Source organism: Carcharhinus amblyrhynchos, chromosome 1 (assembly GCF_965287045.1).
Source record: "Carcharhinus amblyrhynchos chromosome 1, sCarAmb.v2.hapA, whole genome shotgun sequence".
In the NCBI taxonomy this organism is placed as follows: Eukaryota; Metazoa; Chordata; class Chondrichthyes; order Carcharhiniformes; family Carcharhinidae; genus Carcharhinus; species Carcharhinus amblyrhynchos.
Genome location: NC_137324.1, coordinates 55,726,972 through 55,754,395, shown reverse-complemented (window position 1 = coordinate 55,754,395; position 27,424 = coordinate 55,726,972). Strand labels below are relative to the sequence as shown.

Genomic DNA, 27,424 nt, shown 5'->3' with positions numbered 1-27,424 from the left:
TATCACTGACTATATTCAAAATGTATTTTGTTGGCAATTAAGAATTTTGTTCTTTTCTATGGGATGAGTATGATGGGCAAGACCAGCATTTGTTCCACATCTCTATTTACCCTAGGGAAGGTGGGGTGAGCTGCATTTTATGAATCACGTAAACCATCTGATTTAAGTATACCTACCTGTTTGGAAAGGAGTTTCAGGATTTCAGGGGTAATGGTTAGATTCTGTCTTTTTGAAGATGGTCATTGCCTGGCATCAGCACAAGCTTGAATGTTGTCCACGTCTTGCTGTATGAGGAGTGCTTTTGTATCTGAGGAATCGTGAATGGTATTGAACGCTCTGCGGTCAACCACAATCATCCCTACTTTTGACCTTATTGAGGGAAGGTTATTTGTGAAATAGCTAAATATGGTTTGGCCTAGGACACCACCCTGAGAAAATCCTGCAGTGATGTCCTAGGGCTGAGATAATTGACCTCCAATGACCACACCATTTTTCCATTTTTTTCAGTTGAGTGGTAATGGCAACAGACTTAGTGGGAAGAAAGACAATACCATTAATAATATCAGCTAACATGGGAGCCACAGGATAATAAACCAAGATGAGCAGCAAAAATATTACCTGATTATATTTTTTACCCCTCAAAACCTGAAGAGATCCTAGTAAAAGTATGAAGCTGTCTAGGTGAATATAGTGTGTTATAGGAAATCTCCCAAAGGCAAAGAGACAAAGCATTCTGGTACCAATACTCAAAGTAAAACACATTCAAGACTACAAAAGTTACAGAGGAACTAATCTCCTATAACATCCCTTCAGGAATTGGGAGTTGTGGACCAGAGATTGAGATAGTGAAAGGTCATGATGGTCAGTTGGGATTCATCATGCCATTTTGTTTTGAGACAAGTGATGGAGAAATATTGGGAAGGCCAATGCAACATTAAGACTAGTCATTGATCAAGAGAAGGCTTATTATGATCAAGTACACTGGGAGGAAGTATGGCCATGTGCTGGATCTGTGGTGTCCCTGAAGAGTATGTATGACTAGTACACAACTTGTATGAGGAGTGCCAGACAAGTTGGCAAAGTGATTAGCGTTGCTACCTCACAGCACCAGGAACCTGAGTTTGATTCCTGGATTGTCATGGATTTTCTGAATAAAATGAGACAGGAAGTACATGGTCAATCGTGTTCGCAGTTAGCATTGAACCATGTGGCGAAGATGATGAGAATTGGAGAGAAGTACTGGAGTATGGCAGAGGTATGAAGATCAAAAAATCAAATGTATGGACAATTAGTTTGAGCTTCGGGGAGAGGATCAGAGAGCGGGTATAAAGATTGTGATGAAGATGTAGAGAAAATGAATAGCTTAAGTATCTAAGATGGTGGCAGAAGATAGAAGTATTTAAATGGAAATTAAACAAAGATTAACTCTAGTTGGACTAATTGGAAGAAATATGTGGCGTGTTATGTGACAGAAAATTATCACTGAAACTGAAAAGAATAGGCAACATCTGGAAGAGAGGAACAGCAAAGATACAAATGAGTTGTGAATGCTGAGATCAATGTGATAAGAAGGGACAAGATCAGAAACTAGTACATTAGAGAGCCAGTGAAGATTGTGGGAACATTGAAGCAAGTAGCTGGCAAAAGATTGAAGTGATATGGTCATCTGTTGTAGAGAGAGAGACTATATTTGGTGAGGCAAGTGATGGAAATGGGATTGCCAGGAAGAATGAGAAGAAGAAGAAGACCAAAGGCCAGGTGATAGGATGGTGAGAAAGTGAAATGCGGTGGAATTGGAAGAAGAATGTGTGGTTGACAGGAGGGGTGAAGAATGATCAACCAGTATCATGGCAACCCTAAGTAAAATGGGAGAAGCTGAAAGAAGAAGAAAGCAGTGTTTTGTTGGAGTCCCTACTTACATTGTTCTGTGCTCAACAATCTATTGCAATTTCACAGATCCAAAAATGCATTCAGCTACTCTTTGTGGTAACTATGTCTCTAATTTTGAAACGTCTTACATGTGCATAGTATATTTGAAACAGAATATCTTGCTGGTGCCCTCTCCTGGTCTAACAGAGTGATAGATTGTGTTAAAAGTGGCCTGAAGCGTATTTGAAGGGGCATGAATCATTGGCCGAATGACTAAGAGACATTCCAGAGGCAATTAGAAATCAAATGTTGCATATACTTTTGGTCACAATATTGAAACATCAAAGAAGTCCCCAATGTATTTAAGGTTTTCAATACAAAGGTTTCATATAACTGAGATGTAAATGATTCTCTGATTAGAGATAGGATTTAAGGATTATGTTGAAGAAACAAGTTGTCTTTAAATTAGATATTTATATTCCAAGCTGAAAAAAATCTTAACGAATCAAATTATTATATTTGTTTTCATAACGATTTTTTGGCAACTCCAAATTTAGCAGGGTTCAATATTAGCTGCTGTTACTATTTACAGCTCCCCTGTTGTACATATCTAACAATTTGCTGGGAGAACAAATTTTCTGAAGAATCAAAACTTAAGCATACCTAAAATTGAAACTCAATTTGACACTAAAATTGTAGTTTTAAACTGCATGAGAAAGTGTAACCAGAAACATATAAGGTCTTCTGTTTTTACACTTAGTATCGGGTTCAAGAATCAGGGCAGGTTCTTGGAATTTGGCAGCTTGGATAGCTCCTTTAATCTGGTATTGCACAGTATCTGAAATAGATTCAGGGGCTAGAATATGGAAAATGGCTCACTGATGAATTATTGGTCCGTCAGCAATGAGAAAGAAGGGCACAAGACTGAAGCAATAAGGAAACGAGGTTGGCAGTGTTTTGTACTTTGTTCCTATAACTCTCAAAATTGTCATTAAATCATTTCATAATTTATTAGTAGCCAAAATACATTCTAAACTCTACTGGTTGCTGGAAACGTAATTATTTTTATATTTTGGAAAAATGGGAGGAAGAGCGTGGTGCAGGATTCTCTGGTCCCACTGCAGTGAACGGAGATTTGGCTGAGCGCGGTAACAGGACCTGAATGGCCAGAGAATTCCGGCCACTGTTTCCAACCCAAAGTGTTTATAATTTGAACATAAAAATTAGGAGTACCGTACTACTTAGAATAGATATTTCCTCTTACACTTTTCTCAGTTTCAGAACTTAATCTGAAGCATTCTGTTGAAATTTATCCTAGTTTTGTCAAAAAAAATCAAAAACAACTAATGCTATAGTTGGAAACTTGGAACCATTGCACCAGTTGGGCTAGCTGAATGCTACTGCTACATTATGACAAATTGTGTGTTTTGTGCCCATTTAGATTGCAATAAAATCACAACTCGAGGCAAAATATCAAGTACAGTCTTAAAGACAGAGTAAGGACTTTAATAAAGATAGCAATGAACACAAAGAACAATTCCAAAGATGAATTTAGGCACTATTGTGAAATATGAAATTTTTAGTTGCCCAGAAAACAGGTACAAATCTTCTGTTCGCTGGATCAGTGGGGACCAGATGGATGACTCAAGATTTGTGGTGGAAGTCCTGATATGTTGACTCCTTTGGGAATTCTTAGAAGTTTCAACTTCTGATGGACAATTTCTCCAAGTTGGAGTTGGAGACAACAGTTTCGTGGTACTTAGCTGGATGGAACATTTTCGATTTAAAAGCAGTGTGGAAAATTGTTCAAAAATATCCTGTACACAAAAAGCAGGACAAATCCAAGCCAGCCAATTACCACCCAATCAGTATACCCTCAATCATCAGTAAAATGATGGAAGGGGTCATCAACGGTGCTATCAAGCAGCACCTGCTCAACAGTGACTACAAGAGCAGGTCGGAGGCTAGGAACACTGCGGCGAGTAACTCACCTCCTGAGCCACATTTACAAGGCACAAGTCAGGAGTGCGATGGAATACTCCCCATGTGCCTGGATGGATGCAGTTCCAACAACACTCAAAAAGCTGGACACCATCCAGGACAAAGCAGCCTGTTTGATTGGCACCACTTCCACTCCCTCCACCACCGATGTTCAGTAGCAGCAGTGTATACTATCTACAAGACACACTGTAGAAATTCACCAAAGCTCCTTAGGCAGCACCTTCCAAGCCCAAGACCACTTGTGGGACAGAAGGACAAGAGCTGCAGGTACATGGGAACAGCAGCACCTGCATGTTCCCCTCCAAGCCATTCAACATCCTAACTTGGAAATATATCGCTGTTCCTTTGCAGTCATTAGGTCAAAATCCTGGAATTTAAAGTAAAGTTTATTTATTAGTCACAAGTAGGCTTACATTAACACTGCAATGAAGTTACTGTGAAAATCCCCTTGTCGCCACACTCTGGTGCCTATTTGAGTACACTGAGGGAGAGTTTAGCATCTAACCAGCACCTCTTTTGGACTGTGGGAGGAAACCAGAGCACCCGGAGGAAACATATGCAGACACAAAGAGAATGTGCAAACTTCACATAGACAGTGACCCAAGCCAGGAATTGAACCTGGATCCCTGGCACTGTAAAGCAGTAGTGCTAACCACTGTGTCACCATGCCACCCATCCCTCCCTAATGGCATTGTGGGTCAACCTGCAGCATGTGAACTGCAGCGACTCAAGAAGGCAGTTCACCACCACCTTCTCAAGGGCAACTCAGGATGGGCAATAAATACTGGCCAGCTAGCAACGCCTATGTCCCATGAATGAATAAAAAAAAGTCCCAAACTCTAGACTCATCTTGGGAAGGAAATTAGACAGTTTGGAGCAGAAAAACCACAGTCTGAGGTTTGAAAGCACATTATCTCTTTTCAAAAATAGACAATTTATTGTATATTATTTTGTATATTGCAACTACACAATAACTAACTTATGCAGAAACTGTGAAATTTAATCTCGGTCAAAAGATATTGGGTGGAATTTTCTGCTCCCACCAACAGCATCTTGGCTGGCACGGGCATATAACTTAGCAAGAGGCAAAAAATCTGTTTCCCTAAGAATGGGAAAAAGTTAAAATTTTATTGTGCTGATTTTCAAACTGCGTTAACAATGTCAGGAACTCTATTTGCATGCATTAGCTTCTCAAGCATGTTCATTAAAAGGCCACAGCACTGGAATTAAACTCCGGTCCAAATTAAGTACCCTGCCAGTGAGAATTTAGAACGTTCAGTTTTATAATCATATACAAGCGGCATGCATCTGCCAAACTTTACCTCTCCCAGGACTTTGAGGTCTGTATATGGTGCTTTTACCTTCTCAGGCAACTCACCTAATTTCACTCATATTGAGTGTCATTAGCTAGCATGTGGGCATGGATTGTGATAGGTTATGGGGAGAGGGCGGGAATGTGGAACTGAACCATGACAGATCAGCCATGATCTTATTGAATGGCGGGGCAGGCTTGAAGGGCTAGATGGCCTACTCCTGCTCCTATTTCTTATGTTCTTATGTCCAGGTCAACAGGAGAAATTTAAGGGTGACAAAGGATGATATTGGGTGGGTCAATGGTGATGGAAAGGATAAAAGGTGGTGAAAAAGTTTGCAAGGTGTCATGCATCATTCTTCCAATCTGACCTTGAACATGCAGTTAGTCAATCAGTGAGATCCCTTGAGATGGGAGGTGGGATCTTTTGGGGAGGTGAAGCTCAAGGTCAACATATAGGTCAACTAAAGAGACAGCCTAATAATAAGGTAACAGGATGTCAATGATGCTCACTTATATTCTCCTCTCTCTAGTTGGGCCTGCATTACAGTTGTTTTTTTTCCCTATCTCGTGGGTCTTGCAACAGAGATCCCAACAAGGTGTGGATTCTGTGCCATTTGCCATCAGCTGAAGTCAGAGGCAGGGATAAAAGGGAGAGAAGGAGATGGAATGCCTCCAAGAACATGCAGGTGGAGGGTAGCTAACTAGTGACTCCAAACCTCCATTCTCCTTGCTTGATGGTTGAAAGAGTAAATAATCACACAAATTTAAAAATCACAAGCTGCTAAACTTAGTCACATAGCAAAACTATGAGAAAACCAGAGGTTTGATTAAAGCAGACCCAGATGGGTGTCAAGGACCATAAAACTCCTAGTTACAAGGGAGGACTCAGTCCTCCAAGCACACAAGACCACCACTGAATTATGCACAGCTGTAGCTTGTCAGTGTCTGTTTTAAGAAGGGACAATGGGACAGAGGAGCTGATATATCACTGGTTAGCAGGCTAACTTCATAATTGTGTTAAGACAGGTGTGGTGATATAATTAGGTAGACATGCATAAAGTGTAATTGGCAATGATACCCTTATATTATGCATGATGTAAATCTAATTGCTAGTTGAGTAGATATAGGTAACTTCTGTGCAAATGTACATCTTTAATTGGTGTATCTTGTAACTCAATCTTAATTATAAATGTTTGTAGAAATCCTAGATTGGGGGCTCACTCTGGTGAACCACTAGCTGGAACGCCAGGTCTTGTCTGAAACTCTAAGGGCCCGATTTTATCATTTTGATTCTAAGTGCTGAATCTGGGTGCAATTCAGATCCTACTTGGAAAACTGCTCTCGGGTGTTCCCATACATTCTTCGCCTGAAAAAAAATTGCAAGTTTGAATCATGCTCTAGGTGGGACTTATCGTGTCCGAAATGCTGCAGCTCCAATTGGAGCTTTTAATTGCGCATGTGCTGTGAAAAAATGTGAAAAATGCCACCTGTTACATTGCTCCTGGACCTCAAAAAGTGGATAAAGTGACCCAGGAGTGAAAAGCAGGAGCGATGGTCTCCACAGACATTACCCCACCCTCACAACATAACTGTCCCCCTTATCCACTCACCCCCTGCTACCCAGACTGATTGTGACCCTCAGTCCCCCTTCCCTTCCACCGATTGCCCACAGAGTGGCAGCAGTCCCTGCTGCCCCTCCCAACCAGAGATCCAGCTGGCCCACCTTCCTCCTCCTCCTCCCGCATCAGGGGAATGATCAGGCCTCCCTCCTCCTCCCTCTCCCCACAACCAGAGAACGCTTTGGCTTCCCTCTCCCCACAACCAGTGATTTGGTCTCCCTCCCCATGCACCAGAGAATAATCTAGCCTGTCTCCCTTCCCGACCACCACCACCGATCTGAGTTGGGAAGCTCTGAACTTACCTCTTAAGGAGCTGGAGCGCCCGAAACAGACCTTTGCCGAGCATGTCTGTTTCACGCTGAATCTGGGCAGGCAAATGCAATGGTAAAGGGGGAAATGCTGGTAAAGTTGGACGGGCAACCCATTAATTCAATTTAATGCATGCAAATGCCATTGCACCCATTTCAGGCATGGTTTGGATTGTGGCTATTTTCGGGCTTTAGTAAAGTGGACATTTGTGTGGATGCAGGCACAGATTGCATAATTGTCTCACGCCCGGTTTTACCAAGTTTTCGCATTGATAAAATCAGGCCCTAAGAGTGTTTGTCTGGTTTTCCCAAGAGTGAAATACACTATAGCCACATAGCTTTATCTTTCTCCTTAACAATGGCATGGTGGATAAGGTTTCTATGCTGCCAAAGAATAGTCTCTGTAGAGTTTTGAGAGTAATGGAGATGAGCAGAAAAGTGAGAGGCTTCTCACACATGACTTTCATTACTCTGGTCAAAGAGTAATGGTTCCATGTGCATTCATGTATGAACAGGGGGAACACCCATCTCTGGTTTTCCAGGATGTCCTTTACCCAGAAGGGTCAATTGGATTGCCATATCGAGACAGAGACCAAGTGAAAGGCTGAGCAGTTGCCTGTTGGCTTTGAGATGGTGGTAAAGGATATGCTCTGTATCACTTCAGTTCATTCACACATCCACTGTAGCATCAATGATGCAAGCTGCAGGCACCACTGCCTTGCTCTTGTCTAGATGTAGTGGGTTGGCATCTCCAGTTGGTACAGGACCAGGAGAAGGAGGACGAGGTAGTAGGGCCTCTAAGTTCAGGAAGCTGGCAAACATGGGACACTGCAACAGTGAACATTGGTCCATCCATGGGTATTTCATTTACGGTGCTCAAGTCTTGATGAGCAAAAAGCTAATGCTGTGGGCACTCTCATATGTCCTTGGATGTGGTTGCTCACATCTGACAGCTTCTCAAATACCAACTGTGGCTGCAAGGTCTCTGCAGGAGTAGTGCAGATCTGGCCTGGAATTACTGAATGTTTGCCTGGATATCTTTAAATATGGCGCCAGGATCTATGCTCCCATGAGGTTATGACAGGGTAGATGATTTCCTCCCTGTTCTTGTCATGAGATTCACCGAGCTCCTGGTAGATGCGTAATTAATGAGCTTAAAAATAGAAGATTGCATGTTCACCCACCCTGTTACCCAGCAGGAACCATGCCAACTTTCCCATCTGCTACTGGACATGAAACATATTCAATATTAATAGAAAATTGAAATTCACCAATACATTTAGAAAGGAAATATCTTTATTTCATCTTCATACTGGAAATAAACAATTATGATTTGGTGTTTAAGGACACAAAGGACCACACAATGCAGCTTATGTGCAGCAAAACCCCTCCAGCAGAGAACAGTGCTCAAAGATAAAATTTAACTTGATAACTGACAACTGTCAACTTACAGCTTATAAATATCAAATACATACATACTTTCAATTTCATAAGGACTAAAAATGTTCTATTTTACAGCAAGAGCTGGTTAGATGCATTATGTCGCATGTTTCAAGTATTATTCAATCTTTTTGACACATTTCAAACATCAGCCTGGTAGTATACTTCCATTAAATTAATACCAATATCAAAAACCTAACTATGAAGTTGAATGTTTGAAGATTGTGAGAAATCCTTCACATTCTGCAGGGCATCACTTATTTCAGTTGAATTTCAATTTTATTCATTTCTATAAAGTGCACAGCATTACATCACTAATACAAGCATCTAAGGTGTGCTTCCAATCAATTTTATTATACATTAATTAAATCATTTGGATGTTCTACCATTTAAAGAAAAAAAGCAAATATAATTGAGCTTGAATTAGATATTTTTAAACATATGTTGGTGACATAAAATACTTGCCTACATTAATTGGTTTGACCTCACAAATGGGGAATGTTGTAGGTTTTGGACTTGTATTTACATTTAGTTCTTGTAGCGATGGTAAAATTGACTCTACTAGGTGAGACCCCTAGTATAATTATGGGCAAGAAATCTTGTTTCCTGTTTTTTGTTCCATCATTAATAGCATTCAAGATGTGCTTTCAATAATTTGACTTAATAATTAAATAACTTGAATGATTCTATCATTTAAACATAAAATAATTGTTTATCTGACATTAGGTAATTTTCCCTGCTGGATATACAAGATAAGTCCACAGTTTGTCATTGCAAATTATGTATGCAATAACAAAAATCTTCAATTTTATTAAGGTAATATAGATGATACTATTGTGGATTTGGAAATTATATGGCACCAATTGTTTTGTCAAATAACCTCAACAGCATCAGTTGCCTAATGTAACAAAAATGGAACATTTATTCAAATGAAAATATGCATTACAATGTTAATTTACTTGCATCATGTGTTTATACATGAAATGTAAAGGCACTTGCACAAAGTTCCTCTACCATTGTTGATTTCAAAGTGCTAGTTTAAAGATGTCCAGTTTAAAATAAATGATTTCACATTTCAAAATAGCAGACACAAGAATTCCATATGAAGGCATTAAATATTCATTTTGGTATTTCTACAGCATAATTTCAAAACTAATGATACTTAACCACAGAATTCCACTTCAAGTAACTGAAATAATAACAGGGTGTACAATTGTTGAGGGCAACAAAAATTGATAGGTTTACATGTTCTAATACTTTAGATCCCGATGCTTTGGTAGCGAAGAAACTAAGTTCCAGAAGCAGGTCACTATCTAAATTAAGACTGCAAAGTACCAACAGCAGCAAGATCCTTCTGTAGTTTATTTGCTGAATTATACATATATAACAAATTGTAAATTGTTCCCTGCAAAATAAGATCTTCTTTCAAACAGATGCCATGCAAACATTTAAAAATGGGTGAACAAAGTCATTGGTTACTTTTAGAGTTGAGAGCAACTTACTTCTGGTTGGTTTCACAACCCTCACCCTCCATAAATTTCAAGCCACCCAAACCTCTGCTGTCCATATCCTCAGTTGCTCCAGTTCAATATTTTAATTCACTCATGGAATAAGGGCAAAACAGGACAAGACCAATATTTATTGCAGGTCCCTAATTCGTCTTAAGAAGGTTGCAGAGAGTCTCCTTCTTGAACTACTGCACTTCATGTGGTGTCAAAAAATCCACCGTGTTGTTACGCAGGAAGTTCCAGAATCTTGACCCAGTGATAAATGAATAGTGATTTATTTCCAAGTAGGGATGGGGTGTGACTTGGAGGGAAATATTCAGGTGGTAGTGTTGTTCCATTGACTTGCTGTCCTTTTGTTATAGGTGACTGATGACATAGTTTTGGAAGCTACTGTCAAAGTAGCCTTGGTGAGCTGCTAAAGTGGAACTGGTGCACCAGTGGTGAAAGACGTGCTGGTTAGGTGCATTGGTAATGCTAAATTCTCGCTCAGTGTACCCAAACAAGTGCCAGACTGTGGCAACTAGGGGATTTTCACAGTAACTTCTTTGCAGTGTTAATGTAAGCCTATTTGTGACATTAATAAATAAACTTGTGGAGTGAGTTCACATTTCATGTGGGGAACTGGTATGAATCAAACGAGTTCCTTTATCTTAGATAGGGATGAGCTTCAACTGTTTTTGGAATTGCATTCATCCGGGCAAGCGTGTCTGTGTGGTTTAAGCGCAGAGTATTCCTTCATATTCTTGTTCACTGTTGCTGGAGTTATTTGCCAGAGAACATCAAATTTCTGACTGATTTTTACAGCCATGATATTTATGTGGCTGATCCAGTAAAGTCAATAGTGACTGCCAGGATGGTGATAGTGGTATTAGTGATACTAGATAGTTGATAGGTATTGAATGTTAAGGGAAGACAGTTAGATGCTTTCTTGTTAGAGATGGTCATTACCTGGCACCTACTAGCCTTTGCCTGAATATTGATCAGATCTTACTGAATGTGAGCTTTACTATGCCATGCTGTAAAAAGAACTGAGCACGATGCAATCATCAGTAAATATGCCCATTCCCAACCTTAAGATGGAGCAAAGATCATTGATGAGGCTGCTGAAGATCATTGGGCATAGGACCCCACCCTGAGGCATCCCTTTTAGTAATATCTAGCAGCAGAAATGATTGGCCTCCAATAACCACAATCACCTTCTTTTGTGCTGATTTGGTACTGCCAGTGCATTGCTAACCCATAAAATGTTCCAACTGAACAACAACTTCATTGTTAAAATTCCTGTCCTTGTTTGCAACTTGGTCTGTGATCTTGCCTCTCTCTACCTCTGTAACTACCCATAACTCTACGAGCCTCCCAGATATCTTCTCAAATTCTGGCCATTTGTGCATCTAGGATTTTAATTCCTCCAAGATTGACCTTGTCTCTTAGCTGTTAAGAGCAAAGAACTTCCTCGCCAATTACTTTTATCGTGTTTAAGATCCTCCTTGAAACCTAAGTCTTTGACCAAGCTTTTGGTCATCTTCCCAAATATGCTTTGGGACAAGGTGTCAAAATCTGTTTGATGAAACTCCTGTGAAGCACTTGGACGTTTTACTACATTGAGTGCTAAATAAATGCAAGTTGTTTTTGGAATTGCATTCAGTTGTTGTTGGTTCTAAGGAAGACAGCATTATATTTGTTTGATGCATAATAGCAATGGAGAAGGAGCATGAATATTTGTGAAGAAAATTATATTAGATAGTATATATTATTCAAAATACTGGAAAATATTTTCAAAAGAGCTACTTAATTGATCAATCTCAAAACTGATCACCTAGGATGTTGAATGTGCTTTATCAACAATCCATCTAGTTACTGTACATATTTTTGCAATTCAAACTGATATTACGTATCAGATTGTACAAAAATAAAGAATAGTGAACAAGCAAACAATAGACTGATACCCTTTAACAAAGGCATTCCTGTTCATTTTTAAATGAATTTTGTAAACAGCTCACATTATAATCAAAATAAACGAATGGTTACTTGATAAGTATTCACTAATGGGTGTAGTAGTTTAGTTCAATTCTTTCACAGGAGATATGGTCTCATTTTTCCGTCCAGTATTAATGAGAACATTAGACTTCCTAATCTCAGATTCTGCTCTGGCAAAACATTTAGCGGATAATGTCTAGGTAATGTATGTCAGGATAAAGGAAACTAATAAGAATAGCTAATAGCTTGTTGCCATCCAAAATGCAATAGTTTGGGTTCTTGATAAACATTGTAGCCCGTGAAATCTCTTCTTGATAGTCTGCATACTGTTTGCTCAATGACATTGATTCTAGTCCATTCAAGGCCTGAAATGTAAAAAGAAAAATGTTATTTTGCTTTGCCTCTTCTTTTAAAAAGAATAATGTATTTCACAATGGGGAATAATCTCCCACATTATAGTAATTTTAAATAGGCAGAATAAAAGCTGATAGTATTCTGATTTTATGATGAGCCAGTGAGTATATTTTGTGTTAGAAAAACTGAACAGGTGATTGAGGTACATGAAAAATAAAAATGCTTTCAATGGTTGTTGCATTCAATCTGGAACTCAAATAAAACCTATTGCCTGCAGAAGTCTATGGGAGTACTAATGCTGAATCAGGCGGCACCCCTGGTTTAACGGTGACATTTTCACCTGAGTCAGAAGACTGTGTGTTCAAGTCTCACAATGCATGCTGACCTTCTTGGTGCTCAGCAGAAATTTATTCCGATGGTTAAAAAGGACAGTAGGAAGAGACGTAATAAGCCGTGGATAACGAAGGAGGTGAAGGAAAGTGTTAAATTAAAAGCGGAGGAATTTAGAGTAGCTAAGAGCAGTGGGCGAGAAGAGGATTGGGAAAGGTTTAAATGTCAACAAAGATTGACAAAGAAGTTGATAAAGGAGGGTAGGAGAAGCTATGAGGCTGGGCTAGCACTTAATATAAAAAAGGATAGCAAGAGTTTTTATAAATATATAAAAAGGAAGAGGCTGGCTAGGGTGAACGTTGGTCCTTTAGAGGATGAGAAAGGGGAGCTAGTGGTAGGGGATGGGGATATGGCTAAGGTCTTGAATAACTTTTTTGTTTCTGTCTTCACGGAGGAGGACGTGAATAATTTGCCGGGTGTTAGCGAGGGAAAGGTGGTAGGAATGGAGGGTCTTAATGACATTACTCTTACTAGAGAGGTGGTGCTTGACAGACTGGAGGGGCTGATTGTGGACAAGTCCCCAGGACCGGATGGAATGCATCCGAGGGTTCTGAAAGAAATGGCGGAGGTTATAGTGGATGCCTTGGTGGTTATTTTCCAGACGTTGCTGGATTCCGGGGAAGTGCCGGAAGATTGGAAAATGGCTAATGTTACGCCGTTGTTTAAGAAGGGTGCCAGGCAAAAGGCGGGGAATTATAGGCCGGTTAGTTTAACGTCTGTGGTAGGTAAAATGTTAGAATCTGTCATTAAGGAGGAAATTGCGAGGCATCTTGAAGGGAATTGCTTGATAGGGCGGACGCAACACGGTTTCATTAAAGGGAAGTCGTGTCTGACAAATTTACTGGAGTTCTATGAGGATGTGTCTAGGGCAGTGGATAGAGGAGAGCCGGTGGATGTGGTCTTTCTGGATTTTCAGAAGGCGTTTGACAAGGTACCTCACAAGAGGTTATTGCAGAAGGTCAGGGGACATGGAGTTGGGGGTAGGGTGTTAGCGTGGATAGAGGATTGGTTGTCAAATAGGAGGCAGAGAGTGGGGGTCAATGGGTGCTATTCGGATTGGCGGTTGGTGACTAGTGGGGTGCCCCAGGGGTCGGTGCTGGGGCCTCAGCTATTTACCATTTATATAGATGATCTGGAGGAGGGAACCGAGTGCAGGGTGTCGAAATTTGCTGATGACACCAAGATTGGGGGAAAGGCAAATTGTGCGGAGGGTGTGGAGAGTCTGCAGAAGGATCTAGATAGGCTGGGCGAATGGGCCAGGAAATGGCAAATGGAATTTAATGTTGGCAAGTGTGAGGTGGTCCACTTTGGTAGGAAGAATGGTAGGAAGGACTATTACTTACGTGGCGAAAAACTGCAGCAGGCGACGGTACAGAGGGACCTCGGGGTCCTTGTGCATGAGTCGCAAAAACCCAGCTTGCAGGTGCAGCAGGTGGTCAGGAAGGCGAATGGGATGCTGGCCTTCATAGCGAGGGGGATTGAATATAAAAGTAGGGAGGTCTTGCTGCAGCTGTATAGGGCATTGGTGAGGCCGCAGCTGGAGTACTGTGTGCAGTTTTGGGCGCCGCACCTGCGCAAGGATATTTTGGCCCTGGAGGGAGTGCAGAGGAGGTTTACTAGGCTGATACCGGAGTTGAGGGGATTGAGCTATGAGGAGAGGCTGAATAAACTAGGCTTGTACTTGTTAGAGTTTAGAAGAATGAGGGGAGATCTCATTGAGACGTATAAGATGATGAATGGGATGGATAGGATAGAGGTGGAGAGACTCTTCCCGCTCAAAAAAGACAGTAGGACTAGGGGGCACAGCCTCAAGATAAAGGGGAGGCGGTTTAGAACGGAGTTGAGGAGGAACTTCTTCATTCAAAGGGTGGTGAATCTCTGGAATTCTCTGCCCGTTGAAGTGGTGGAGGCTGCCTCGCTAAATATTTTTAAGAAGCGGGTTGATGGGTTCTTGATAAGAGAGGGGATTAAGGGTTATGGGGAGAGGGCGGGAAAGTGGAACTGAGCCACAACAGATCAGCCATGATCTTATTGAATGGCGGGGCAGGCTCGAAGGGCTAGATGGCCTACTCCTGCTCCTATTTCTTATGTTCTTATTATGTAATACCAATACAACATGGAGGGAATACTGCACGATCAGATGCCTCGTTTTTATGACGCATTCAACTGAGGCCTTTTCTGCGCTCTCAAGGTGGATGTTAATAATCTGGCACTATTTTGAAGAACAGGCAAATTCTTTTCAGTGCACTGGTTAATATTCATCCCTCAACCAAAATCACTAAAATTAGATGGTCTGGTCATTTATCTTATTGCTGTGTGTAAATTTGCTGCCGTGTTTCCGATATCACAGCAGTATTCATTTGGTATAAAGCACTGAGATGAATTAAGGTTGTGAACAGTACTGTATAAATTCAACTCTTTTTCTTCCTTCCCAGTTCTCTAGTTCCATTTTAAGTATCTCTGCCTCAATAGTCATTTGTGGTGGAAGCCTATCGCTTAATTATGTTGCAGAATTAGAAGATTCCTTCCACAGTGCAGGAGGCAGCCATTCGGCTCATCAAGCCTGCACCAACAACAATCCCAGCTATGTCCTATCCCCGTGACCCCACGTATTTACTCTGTTAATCTCCCTGACACTAAGGGGCAATTTAGCATGGCCAAACCTAACCTGCACATCTTTGGACTGTGGGAGGACACTGGAGCGCCTGGCAGAATCATGCAGCCACGTGGAGAATGTGCCAACTTCACACAGACAGCTACCTGAGACCGGAACTGAACCTGACTCCCTGCTGCTGTGAGCCAGTAGTGCTGACTACCGTGCCACCCCTGCTGTACTTTTCCAGCATGTCCTTTTTAACTTCAGATTTAACTTTTTTGCTTTTATCAGCACTTCGGCAAGTTCCATGGGAGATGCATTTGGAACATCATTGGTATCAAATGTGAGTATAAAGTTACCAACATTCAGGTACTTCATAAGCAGAAAGGTCTGAAGTTGAAGCACTTATCATCACAGCCAAGCTCAGATGGAATGGACATGTAGTACATATATCTGACAATAAAATCCCTAAGGCGGTCATGTATTCACAATCTAAACTTGGATGCTTGGATACCGGCTGCAAGATTAAGACCTCATGAAATGTGGCACGTTCACCACAAAATTCCAAAGGGAAAACCTGGGGGTAATCTCAAGTAGTGACACTGTTTCCTTTGAACAGCAAAGTATACGGCAGTGAAGGACAAAAGGCAAGCTGGATAAACCAAATAGCCCCAACAAAAATCAGACAATTCATCCTTACGTGAATGATGGAAAGCTATGCAGATCTGCAATCAGGCACCACAGTCACAATGGAATTAATAACAGATTATTTTATGCGTAAAGAAAAGGCCATCTTCGATTATGAAGGGAAAGCAATGATGACTATCCCTTTATAACATGAATTATCAGAAGACAAGTGTGGATCCAGTTTGGATCTATCCCATTTTTTGTTAAGCTTTTTGATTGTAACTTTATTTTTTAAAACCACAGTTTCAAACACCTGGACAAATCAAGCAGTACCTAAAAGCTAGAATTGGTCATACTTATGAGGTGTCCCTTCATACTTACGGTAGCACCAATCATATCAAAATTTTGTGCTAGAAAAACACAATACTTAATAGAATACATTGGGAACACTACCCTGTCTGACAAAATGATAGTGAATCTTAATATGACAACTATTCACACATTTTCATCTTCCACTAAGTAATAGCTTGGATTTAAAACAAAATGCAAGGAGGTTAAGTTTGTTGATGGTGTTAAATTAGGATAGGTAACAGAATCAAAGGCAACAACTCAGAAATTGGAATGAGCTGGGCAAAGTAAGTATGTATATGGCAGAATAAAGGTAGCTGAAGTTTAATGTAAAACGTAAAGCTTGAGAAAGCCATAATGAAATTAGAGTTAGACTGCAGCTTGAGTATCTATTTCTGGGTGCTGCAAACAGGGGTGAGACATTTATGTGCTGGAGGAAAATTCTTTTTAACACAAAGGGCCTGATTTTACCATGGCGTTGCGCCCATTTTCAGGTGCAAAAACGTGGTAAAGTTGGGCATGAGGCCATTAACTCGATCAGCGCCCGTGTCCGCGCAGATGCCCACTTTACCGAGGCCCGAGAATGGCTGTGATCCAATTCGCGCCCGAAACGGGTGCAATGGCGATTTAAATTAATAAACTGCGCACCCAACTTTATCAGCATTTCCCCCTTTACCATCGTGTTCGCACATCCAGATTTGGCACGAAACAGACACGCTATTTTGGGCGCTCCAGCTGCTGAAGTTGGGGGGGGGGTTGGGGGGAGAGAGGCCGGTCACATCATTCTCTGATGAGGGGGTCAGGAGAAGGGAGGCTGGATTATTTTCTGGTGGTGGGGAGAGTGGGGGGAGGTGAGCAGATGTATCTTTGGTTGATGGGGAGAAGGGAAGTCTAATCGTCTGGTGGAGGGGGGAGCTAGAGGATGCCGGATCATTCTCGGGGGGAGGCACCAGATGGATCTCTGGGGGTGAAGGCGGGACTGGTAGGCCAGTTGGATCTCCTGGGGTGGGGGGGTTGGGGGCAGAGGGCCAGATGGATCTTGGGGGAGTGGGGGAGTCTGCTGCCACTCTGCGGGTGATCAGTGGGGGTGGAAGGGGGGCAAAGGGTCACAATCAGTCTGGGTAGCAGGGCGTGGGTGGATAAGGGGAGCAGGGTGTGGGGGTGTGGTTGATGTCTGTGGGGGCCATCACTCCCACTTTTCACTCCCAAACCGCTTTATCTGCTTTTTGCGGCCTGGCAATGATGTGACAGAGGCGCATTTTTCAAATTTTTTCTAACAGTGCATGTGCAGGTCAGAGCTCTGATCATTTCAAACACGCTAAGCATCGCTCACAGCACGATTCAGACTTGAGATTTTTTTTCAGGCTAAGCGCGTATAGGGGCGCCTGAAAGCACTCTGATTCAGCAATTAGAATGAAAATGGTAAAATCTGGCCCAAAAATCAATCAACACATGAATTTGACTTGGTCCCATCTAGAGAAATGGAGATGAAAACCATTTACTAATTGAATGCTACGTTAAAGGAGATAGTATAGAATGCTTCTTGGTAGGTGAATTCTGATGGGAATGGTTTTCATTAACTGTAATTAAATTAATTTCTGAAAAAATATCCAGTATTGAACCCATTGTATAGGTTCTCAATACCTGCTGTGCTTTGGGAGATAGCTGCAGGTCTGTGCCAGGCTTTAGTCGAATGCAGTTCTCTGCAGGAAGCTGAACTAAAAGGAATGCTGACATGCTTCGTGCCACCACTCGAAATCTATGAAGACAAATAAACAGAAATCTGAATACCAACTGACATGAAAATGGGACAGAAAATGTTGCAAATCACAATTTCAAAAATATGGATGTGTAAAGAAAGTCATTAATATAGTGAAAGCAAAATACTGCATATGCCGGAATTCTGAAATAAAACAGAACATGTTGGAAATAATCAGCAGGTCAGGCAGCATCTGTAAAGGGAGAAACTGAGCTAACATGTCAGGTTGAAGGCCTTTCCATTCTATATGACCCATATCGCTGAAAAAAGAAACATGCTATATTTTTGTTTTGCACTCATCAGAACAGCTTGCAAGAAATACCAGCAATCAAGGGAACAACAGTTCATATCGCATAGTATGAAAAGAGTGCGCTGATTAGTTGGCAATGGACTTTCATTGGTACATTGGGGAAGGGGGGAAAGAATAGGACACTTTCTCCTGAGATATCCCTTTTGGGGGTTTTTGAACAGCTTTCCTTCTGGAGACTTGGTTCCCCTGAGGTTGTAGTATCCTTTTGGCTGTGGGGCCTCAGTGCAAGTCTGAGTGTTTTGATTCAGCGTTGTCAGAGTTTTTCCTTGGTTAGTATTAGGCTGGATGGAGGAGTAGGTTGCCCTCCTCCAAGTGGTCTGTCCTCCTTCCTGAGGCTTGGGCTCCCCAATAGAGGCAGTATCTTGCTTATTGTGAGGTTATGCAGTCCTGTTTTTGGTATCCTTTTTGCCAAAGTAGACCATATCTGGCATCTATTGGCCAATCCTGGTGTTTCTCTCTGGGGTTTCCTTTCTTTATCTGGGTAGATGAGGCGTGTATAGGGTGTCAAGGAGGGGTAGTACCTCTGGTGGGGGAATATATCGCATCCTTTCAGGGCGGTTTGTCCACCCTTTGTCCCCACCTGGCACTCAGCTCTCACCTCTGGTTCCCCATAGCTGTTTGCATGCGACAGCAGCCACACCCCGGGCAATGGCTTTGACAAGCTGGCTAAACCAGGTGACGGGTTTCAACCCTCGGTGAGATAGGGAGATGTCTATCCCAGCACGCAGAGTTTGGCAGATTGAGCGGAGGAGACCAATGGAAGGTCCAACGGTCAAGAAGGCGGTCTCTACAAGTATCGTGGAACACGAAGAACAGGACAAGACACAGAAGACGTCCTGGTCATCCACTGCATCTAGTCCCATCTCCAGCTGTCTTGGCTCTTGTCTTGCCACTGGCTCTAGATGGGAATTTGGAAGAGATAGTGAGGCTGACGCTGCTCAACTCTCCCTCACTTTAATCCAAATCAAGCGCTAGTCTTGACACCACCATCATCATCATCATCATGTGTCCTGTTCAATCTTTGAAGTCCTGTGGCGGTGGGTGAGCGATGAAGCAGCAGGTGTGGATACACTGGGAGCTATAGTCACAGATCTGCGGCTCAAGTCTAATGGTCATTTTCTGCTGATTGAAGCAGCAGTGAAACTTGGCATCTACCTGTGTGACTGAGCAGTCCTCTTCAGGAATGCACTGCTCACCTCCGTAGAATGAGGAAGGGACTAGAAAAGGTGCCCTAAACATTGCCTGCTTCACTACACCCCAGCCAGTTTACCGCAGCTGGTGGGGATCCCATCTTGTGGTCGAACAAACAAAATAAAACACAAGGTGACACCACTCACCATTGGCACTTGGAACATGCGCACGCTTTTGGACAACCCTACAGCAGACAGACCAGAGAGAAGAACAGCCTTAGTTGCCACAGAACTTGCAAGATACATTGACATTGCAGCCCTGAGTGAAACTCATCTTGCCAATGTAGGTCAGTTGATTGAAACTGGAGGTGGATACCCTTTTTTCTGCAGCGGTCACGGCAGCGATGAGCGTCGTGATGCTGGAGTTGGATTCGCCGTCAGGAGTCACCTTGCTCGGAAACTTGATAGTCTACCCAAGGGTGTGAACGACCGGCTTATGACATTACAGCTTCTGCTACAGAAGTCAAGCCATCCTGTTCAGCGCCTATGCCCCCACAATGAACAACCCGGATGAGATGAAAGACAAGCTCTATGAAGAACTAGACGCCCCATTATCAACAGTGAGCAGTACCGACAAGCTGATCTTGCTTGGCGATTTCAATGCAAGAGTAGGGTGTGACTCTGCAATCTGGCAGGGAGTCATTGGGAGGCATAGAGTAGGCATGTGTAACAGTAATGGCCTACTCTTAATGAAGACCTGTGCAGCACACGACCTCCTCATCACCAACACAACCTTCTGTCTACCTATGTGTAACAAGACCTCCTGGATGCACCCCTGCTCTAAGCACTGGCATCTTATCAACTATGTCATTGTCAGGAGAAAGACAGGCAGGATGTCAGAAGAACCAAGGCCATGTGTGGTGCTGACTGCTGGACAGATCACAGGCTCATTGTCTCCAAAATGAGACTCTGCATCAGACCCAAGAGGCGACCACAAGGAAGCAAGGTTATGAAAAGAATCAATTCGGCCAAGCTAAAGAACTCCAGCATAGCTTCAGCACTGGCTGAAGACTTAGAAGTCAAGCTTGCTGACATACACCTCACAGGCAGCACTGAGGACGACTGGGAATGCTTCAGGGATGCTGTCCATTCGTCTGCACTGAAGACACTCGGGACCTCCACCGCAAGCAGCATGACTGGTTCGATGAGAATGAAGAGGAGATACAGGCTCTACTTGTTGAAAAGCACCGTCTTCATCGGACCTGTCAAAATGACTCATCATTAGCTGCTAAGAAAAATGCTTTTGCCAGTGCTCGCAGGACAGTCCAGAATAAACTACGTAAAATGCAGTGTGCCTTGCTGAATGCCAAGGCAGATGAAGTACAAGGATACACTGACAGAAACGACATGAAACAGTTCTATGAAGCCCTCAACACTTTCTATGGATCTCAATCCCTCAGGAGTTTCCCCCCCCTCCTGAGTACAGATGGTACAACTCTCATTACAGAGAGGGCACAGATCCTGCCGAGATGGGCTGACTACTTTGAAGCCGTCCTCAACCGACTGTCATCTATTAACGATGAGGCAATAGACAGGATTCCCCAGGTTATCAACAGCACCATGGATGACCCGCCGGTAGTAGCCGAAGTCACGAAAGCTGTCAGCCAGCTATCCAGTGGCAAAGCCCCAGGGACAGATGCCATACCTGCAGAGATCTACAAAGCTGCTGGTCCTGCACTTATCTAGAAGCTCACCAAGTTGTTCCAGTCCTTTTGGAAGCAAGGATCCATTCCTCAGGAACTTAAACATGCTTCCATTGTACGTCTCTACAAGAGGAAGGGCAATCAGCAAGCATGCGACAACTACCGAGGAATCTTGCTGCTCTCCATCACAGGAAAAACCCTTGCAAGAGTCCTGCTAAATCGTCTGGTCACTCATCTGGAGCTGGGCCTGCTTCCAGAGTCACAGTGTGGCTTCCGCAAAGGTCGTGGGACTATTGACATGATTTTTGCTGCGCGCCAACTTCAGGAGAAGCGTCAGGAGCAGAATCTCGAGCTCTACACAACCTTTGTTGACCTTGCAAAAGCCTTCGACACTGTAAGCCAACAAGGCCTGTGGTGGATCATGTCAAAGTTCAGCTGCCCCCCCCCCCAAATTCATTCAGATGGTACGCCAGTTCCATGATGGCCAGAGTACTGGATGGCAGAGAATCCTCTGAGGCATTGCCAATCACCAATGACGTCAAACAAGGCTGTGTGCTCGTACCCACACTGTTCAGCATGATGTTTACTGCCATGCTGAATGATGCCTTCCAGGACAGTGTCGCTGGAATCAGCCTCAAGTACGGAGTGGATGGAAGGCTCTTCAACCTGAGCAGACTTCATGCTATTACCAAAATGAAGGAGACTATTCTGAGAGACTTCCTCTTTGCCAATGACCGTGCCCTGTATTTTGGCTCAGAGCCAAAGACACAAGTCAGTAGGGACAAATTTTCCACGGCTTGTGACAACTTTGGACTCACCATCAACATTAAAAAGACCAAAGTCATGCAACAGCCTGCTCCTCATACACTGTACACAGAACCCATAATCACAATCAAAGGGCAGAAACTACGGGCAGTGGAGCAGTTTACTTATCTTGGCAGCACCCTCTCCCAAGCAGTGACTATTAATATGGAAATTAACTGCAGAGTAGCAAAGTATGGGAACATCGAGGAATCAGCCCAACAACAAAACTGAAGGTCTACAGTGCCGTGGTACTCACTACCTTCCTGTATGCCTGTGAAACGTGGATTGTGTATCGAAGGCATGCAAGACCACTCAATCATTTCCACATGACTTGTCTTTGCAGAATATCACATCAGATGGCAAGACAAAGTACCAGACACTGAAGTTTTCTCTAGAGCAAGTCGACCATCAGTCCACACACTGCTGATGAGAGTGCAGATCCAGTGGGCAGGTCACGTCATCCGTATGTCAGACAAGTGCATACCCAAGCAGCTTCTTTTTGGGGAACTCTCTGCTAGAAGGTGCTTGCATGCAGGGCAGAAGAAGTGTTTTAAAGACACACTCAAGGCCTCCCTGAAGTTGCTTGACATAGACACGACCACCTGGGAAACACTGGCACAAAACCGCCCTACCTGGCGCTGCCTCATCCACAAACGTACAAAGCAAGGTGTATTGCTGAAGCACAACTTAAGCATGAGCTGCGCAAAACCAGCGCAACAACTAGTGTCTACACAAGTCTGTCCAATATGTGCCAGTACATTCTGTGCCCGAATTGGCCTGATCAGTCATCTTCGGACACACTGCAACCAGCCTCAAAATGACTAATGATGTCGAGGTCCTCATCGATGACGATGCACAAACAACAAGGGTAGATGAGGTGCTGATACAGGCTTTGAGTTGTTATATTTAATTCTAGAGTGTTTCCCTGATCTTATTGGGAGGAGGAGAATTATATCTCACACCGAGATATCCTGTTGATGGGCATCTTGATGATCTTTCTCCTCCTTGTCGTTAGGGTTTCCTTGGTGGAAAATGGTTGAAGTTTTCTGGTGAAGGTGCCTCTGATATGGCTGGAGAGGAGTGAGGTCTGTTGTGTTATGAGGCTTGGCATGGTGTAAGAATCCTTGGCTTACTAGCTCCTGTATATGAGTGTAGACAGTCAAGCCACGTCTTGTACTGATGGCAGTAACCTGATATTCCTTTTTCTGGGGTATCCTTTCGTTGACTGGTGGTCTTTGGATGCTTAGCTAGGTTCCCATTGGTTGTATTTTACCCCACAAGGATCCTCTATATTGTGTGGCTCTGTTTTTGTAATTCTGTGCAGAAAGGCATGCCCAATGGTGCCACGTACTCATGGCTTTATCCTGATATGCAGATGCCAGTGTTGGACTGGGGTGAACAAGGTGAGGTGTCACATGACACCAGGTTATAATCCAACAGGTTTATTTGAAATCACAAGCTTTTGGAGTGCTGCTCCTTCGTCACTTCACTTGTTGAACTATAACTTGGTTTTGTGTGACTTCTCACCATGGCTTATTCCTGTTATCTCCCATTTTTTCTGGTATTCTTTCATTATCCGTATAAAAGGAGACACTGGCTACAGTGGTTACAATGATTGATAATCTGAATCATTTGTATGAGGATTTGTTGGTCTTTTACATATGGAATAATGATCACACTGTTCTATACTAGATTTTGGAGATTTGTTAGATCTTGTAGTAAAATGGAAAATACTTCATAAAAACATCCAAAAAAAATGAAAATTGCTGAAATACTCAGTATGCATTGTAATATACAATTCCAATTAACCATTGTTTTCATGTAACATATTTTATAACAATTATGAATTCTATAAACCCATGATATAAAATAGACAATTCTAAAATCCCATTAAGGAAAGCAATCTTTAAAAGAGAATGCAAGAGCAGTCTGATTTATATATGCTGTTGCTTTCAGGTGAAACCCTTCAAAAAGTTCTTAGTATCAAGTGTGCTGAACATTAAAATGAGAAAATGTTGATGAAATATGTATTTTAATAAAATGTCTGATTTTGAACACAGCTTGCCAAAATGGCTATGGCTTATACAGGAGTTAAGTCTGATAAAATACACTGCTGAACATGAGAAATTAAGACTGAGGTTATCTTTTGAAGTCTGAAAGAATTATATTGATTTATAAAATTAGTTGCTGAAAACAGGGTGAAAGGCAAAACATTTATTTTTTTTTGCTAAACTTCGCACAAAATTCCCCACCTGTTTGAGAGGGGAGATTTCCTTCCAAGACCAATAGCTCCCAGAATTCCAGCAGATAGTTTCTCCTCTGCCAAATGATTTTGCTTCATTTGAAATGCACTTAGTATTCTCATTAAAAATTCCAATGTAGTTACGTCATTCTGCTCAAGTTGGATTAATGTTAATTGCAATACTTTGTGCCACCAAAGGAACAGCTTAGCCTCATCATTTGCACTGCTGTTTGAGAAAAAAAAAGCAATGTTAAATTTCAGCAGAATACAAAATCTCTCATGAATATTCACCAGTTTAAATCACAATCCCCAAAGTCTAAAATGGCATATTTTATTTGCATGAAAGCAAATCCATCTTCGATTAAATTCTGACACTATTAAATGTTATCGTATTCCTGGACACCCCTATTGCTCTGGTTGGCAACTTCTGTGTATTTTCAGTTCATTTGAGCACAATGCTAAAATTGTAGAGTTTTGGTGTGATTACATCTGGAATACTGTATCCAGTTTTGGTCTCTACGTCTGAGAAAGGATATACTGGAGTTGGTACAACCTCCCTGATCTCTGGAATGCGGGGTGAGGTGGGGTACATCCTATGAAGAGAGATTGCGTAAATTGGGCTTATATTCTTTGGAGTTCAGATGAATGAGAGGCAATCTCATTGAAACCTACATGATTTTGAAGATTGATTGGATAGACGTTGAGATATTGTTTCCGCTGGTCAGGAATTTAAAATACAGAGACACAGTCTCATGATAAGGGGCCAAACACTTAGGATTGAGATGAAGTGAAACTCTTCACTCAGAACGTTGTAAAGCTGTGGAATTCTCCATCACAGAGGGTTGTGGATGTTCCATCTTGAATGCTTTTAAGGCAGGGAAAGATATTTGGTTGCTTGGGGAATTAAGGGATACCAGGAACATTCAGGAAAATGGAGTTGAAGCCCAAGATCAGCCATAATTGTATTAAATGGTTTTGACTCCATTAGCCATTTTACAGTGTGAATAACAAGTGAATATAATGAAAAGCTTACAATGTACTCCAAAGGACAGTTTTTTTTAAACATTCACATGACAAGCATTGGAAGATTGAAAAGCCAATTTATAGAAGCTAGCCTAAAAGCTACATTTCAGCATCGAGAGCTGAAGTACTGGTGATTCTTAATGGTGCCTGCAACCTGACTAAACCTGAACAATAAACCTGTCGATGCTTAAAGTATTTCTTGTCCCTTGCCAACACACTTAATTCTCACAAAATGTTACTTTTGGAGATTCTATTAACAGCCTTTTTCAATTAATTTGTAGCACTGATATCACTAGTGTACCTTTTTTAAAAGGTCCCACGGCACAGGTCAAATGGGCCAGGAAATGGCAAATGGAATTTAATGTTGGCAAGTGTGAGGTGGTCCACTTTGGTAGGAATAATGGTAGGAAGGACTATTACTTACGTGGTGAAAAACTGCAGCAGACGATGGTGCAGAGGGACCTCGGGGTCCTTGTGCATGAGTCGCAAAAACCCAGCTTGCAGGTGCAGCATGTGGTCAGGAAGGCGAATGGGATGCTGGCCTTCATAGCGAGGGGGATTGAATATAAAAGTAGGGAGGTCTTGCTGCAGCTGTATACGGCATTGGTGAGGCCGCAGCTGGAGTACTGTGTGCAGTTTTGGGCGCCGCACCTGCGCAAAGATATTTTGGCCTTGGAGGGAGTGCAGAGGAGGTTTACTAGGCTGATGCCGGAGTTGAGGGGGTTGAGCTATGAGGAGAGGCTGAATAAACTAGGCTTGTACTCATTAGAGTTTAGAAGAATGAGGGGAGATCTCATTGAGACGTATAAGATGATGAATGGGATGGATAGGATAGAGGTGGAGAGACTCTTCCCGCTCAAAAAAGACAGTAGGACTAGGGGGCACAGCCTCAAGATAAAGGGGGGGCGGTTTAGAACGGAGTTGAGGAGGAACTTCTTCACTCAAAGGGTGGTGGATCTCTGGAATTCTCTGCCCATTGAAGTGGTGGAGGCTGCCTCGCTAAATATTTTTAAGACGCGGGTTGATGGGTTTTTGATAAGAGAGGGGATTAAGGGTTATGGGGAGAGGGTGGGAAAGTGGAACTGAGCCACGACAGATCAGCCATGATCTTATTGAATGGCGGGGCAGGCTCGAAGGGCTAGATGGCCTACTCCTGCTCCTATTCCTTATGTTCTTATGCTCTGGTTTATAGTTCTCCAATACTACCAAAAACAAATCAACCATTTCATTGCTATTTGCACAATGTTATTGTCCTATTTGATTAGGTGACAAGTCATTCCCAGTAATTCAATGCTGTGGAGTGCTTTAAGACTTTTCAGAGAGACTAGATAAAACCCTACATCAACAATTTTAAATTGTTTAGCTTTCTTTAGTGTTGCACACTTATTTTGTTAAAATAAACCATGGAATTGGATTTTTTTCTAACACATCTGTGGCTCTGGATTTGAAAATTCCATGTAGATTAGTCTTGTTAGTCTGACATTTATAATTATAAAAAAAATTATAAAAATTCTTCCAAAAATACTTAAAATACATAGCTCCCTAAAGTTATTTTTACTTAACCAATATTACCTGGGAAAGGCTTGCTCTATCCATTTGTTAAGTAGAACTAGCATTTTCATTTCATTGGACAGAGTCTGCTCCATGTTCAAATGCTGAAGAATGTACACATAAAGTGTCAAATAACTTCCTAAGTCCAAGCATTCTTTTAGAAATTCTTCTGTAGTTAGCTCCGGAACTTGAAGTGACACTAAAATTGGTCCCCATCCAAAATACTGATCAAGACATGCGCCTAGATTGAAAAAATGTGCATCTTAGTAAAAATTAAAAATCTATTTCATTCCAAATCATCATGGTGATGTGTTATACACGTTGCTTGCACAGAATTATTTTGTATTTAAGTTCTAAATTAGAGGTTGAGACATATTAAAAACTACACAATATTAATATTGGTCAGTATTAAGCCAAAAAATTCTGGGGCCAATTAACATTTTGCCAAGTTACATGGAATTGTCGATGCTATGCCATGGATAAATGGAGTCAACTTATACTCATGCAGAAAACACTTCTAGGTGAAATACTGAGCAATTATGTAAACAGC

At 42.1% G+C, this 27,424-nt stretch overlaps 1 protein-coding gene across 1 annotated transcript in view; it reads right to left on the bottom strand.

Moving 5' to 3' along the window:
* Nucleotides 1-8,386: 8,386 nt before the first annotated feature.
* The window catches only part of epg5 (ectopic P-granules autophagy protein 5 homolog (C. elegans)), a 145,090-nt gene continuing 126,052 nt past the window's right edge, over nt 8,387-27,424 (bottom strand). The window contains exons 41-44 of the mRNA XM_080183999.1: nt 26,896-27,115; nt 24,311-24,526; nt 17,997-18,111; nt 8,387-12,402 (exon numbers count right to left, since the gene is read on the bottom strand). Of these exons, the coding sequence (XP_080040125.1) occupies nt 12,220-12,402; nt 17,997-18,111; nt 24,311-24,526; nt 26,896-27,115 (734 nt within the window). The 3' untranslated portion in view covers nt 8,387-12,219. The remainder of the gene's footprint in view (nt 12,403-17,996; nt 18,112-24,310; nt 24,527-26,895; nt 27,116-27,424) is intronic.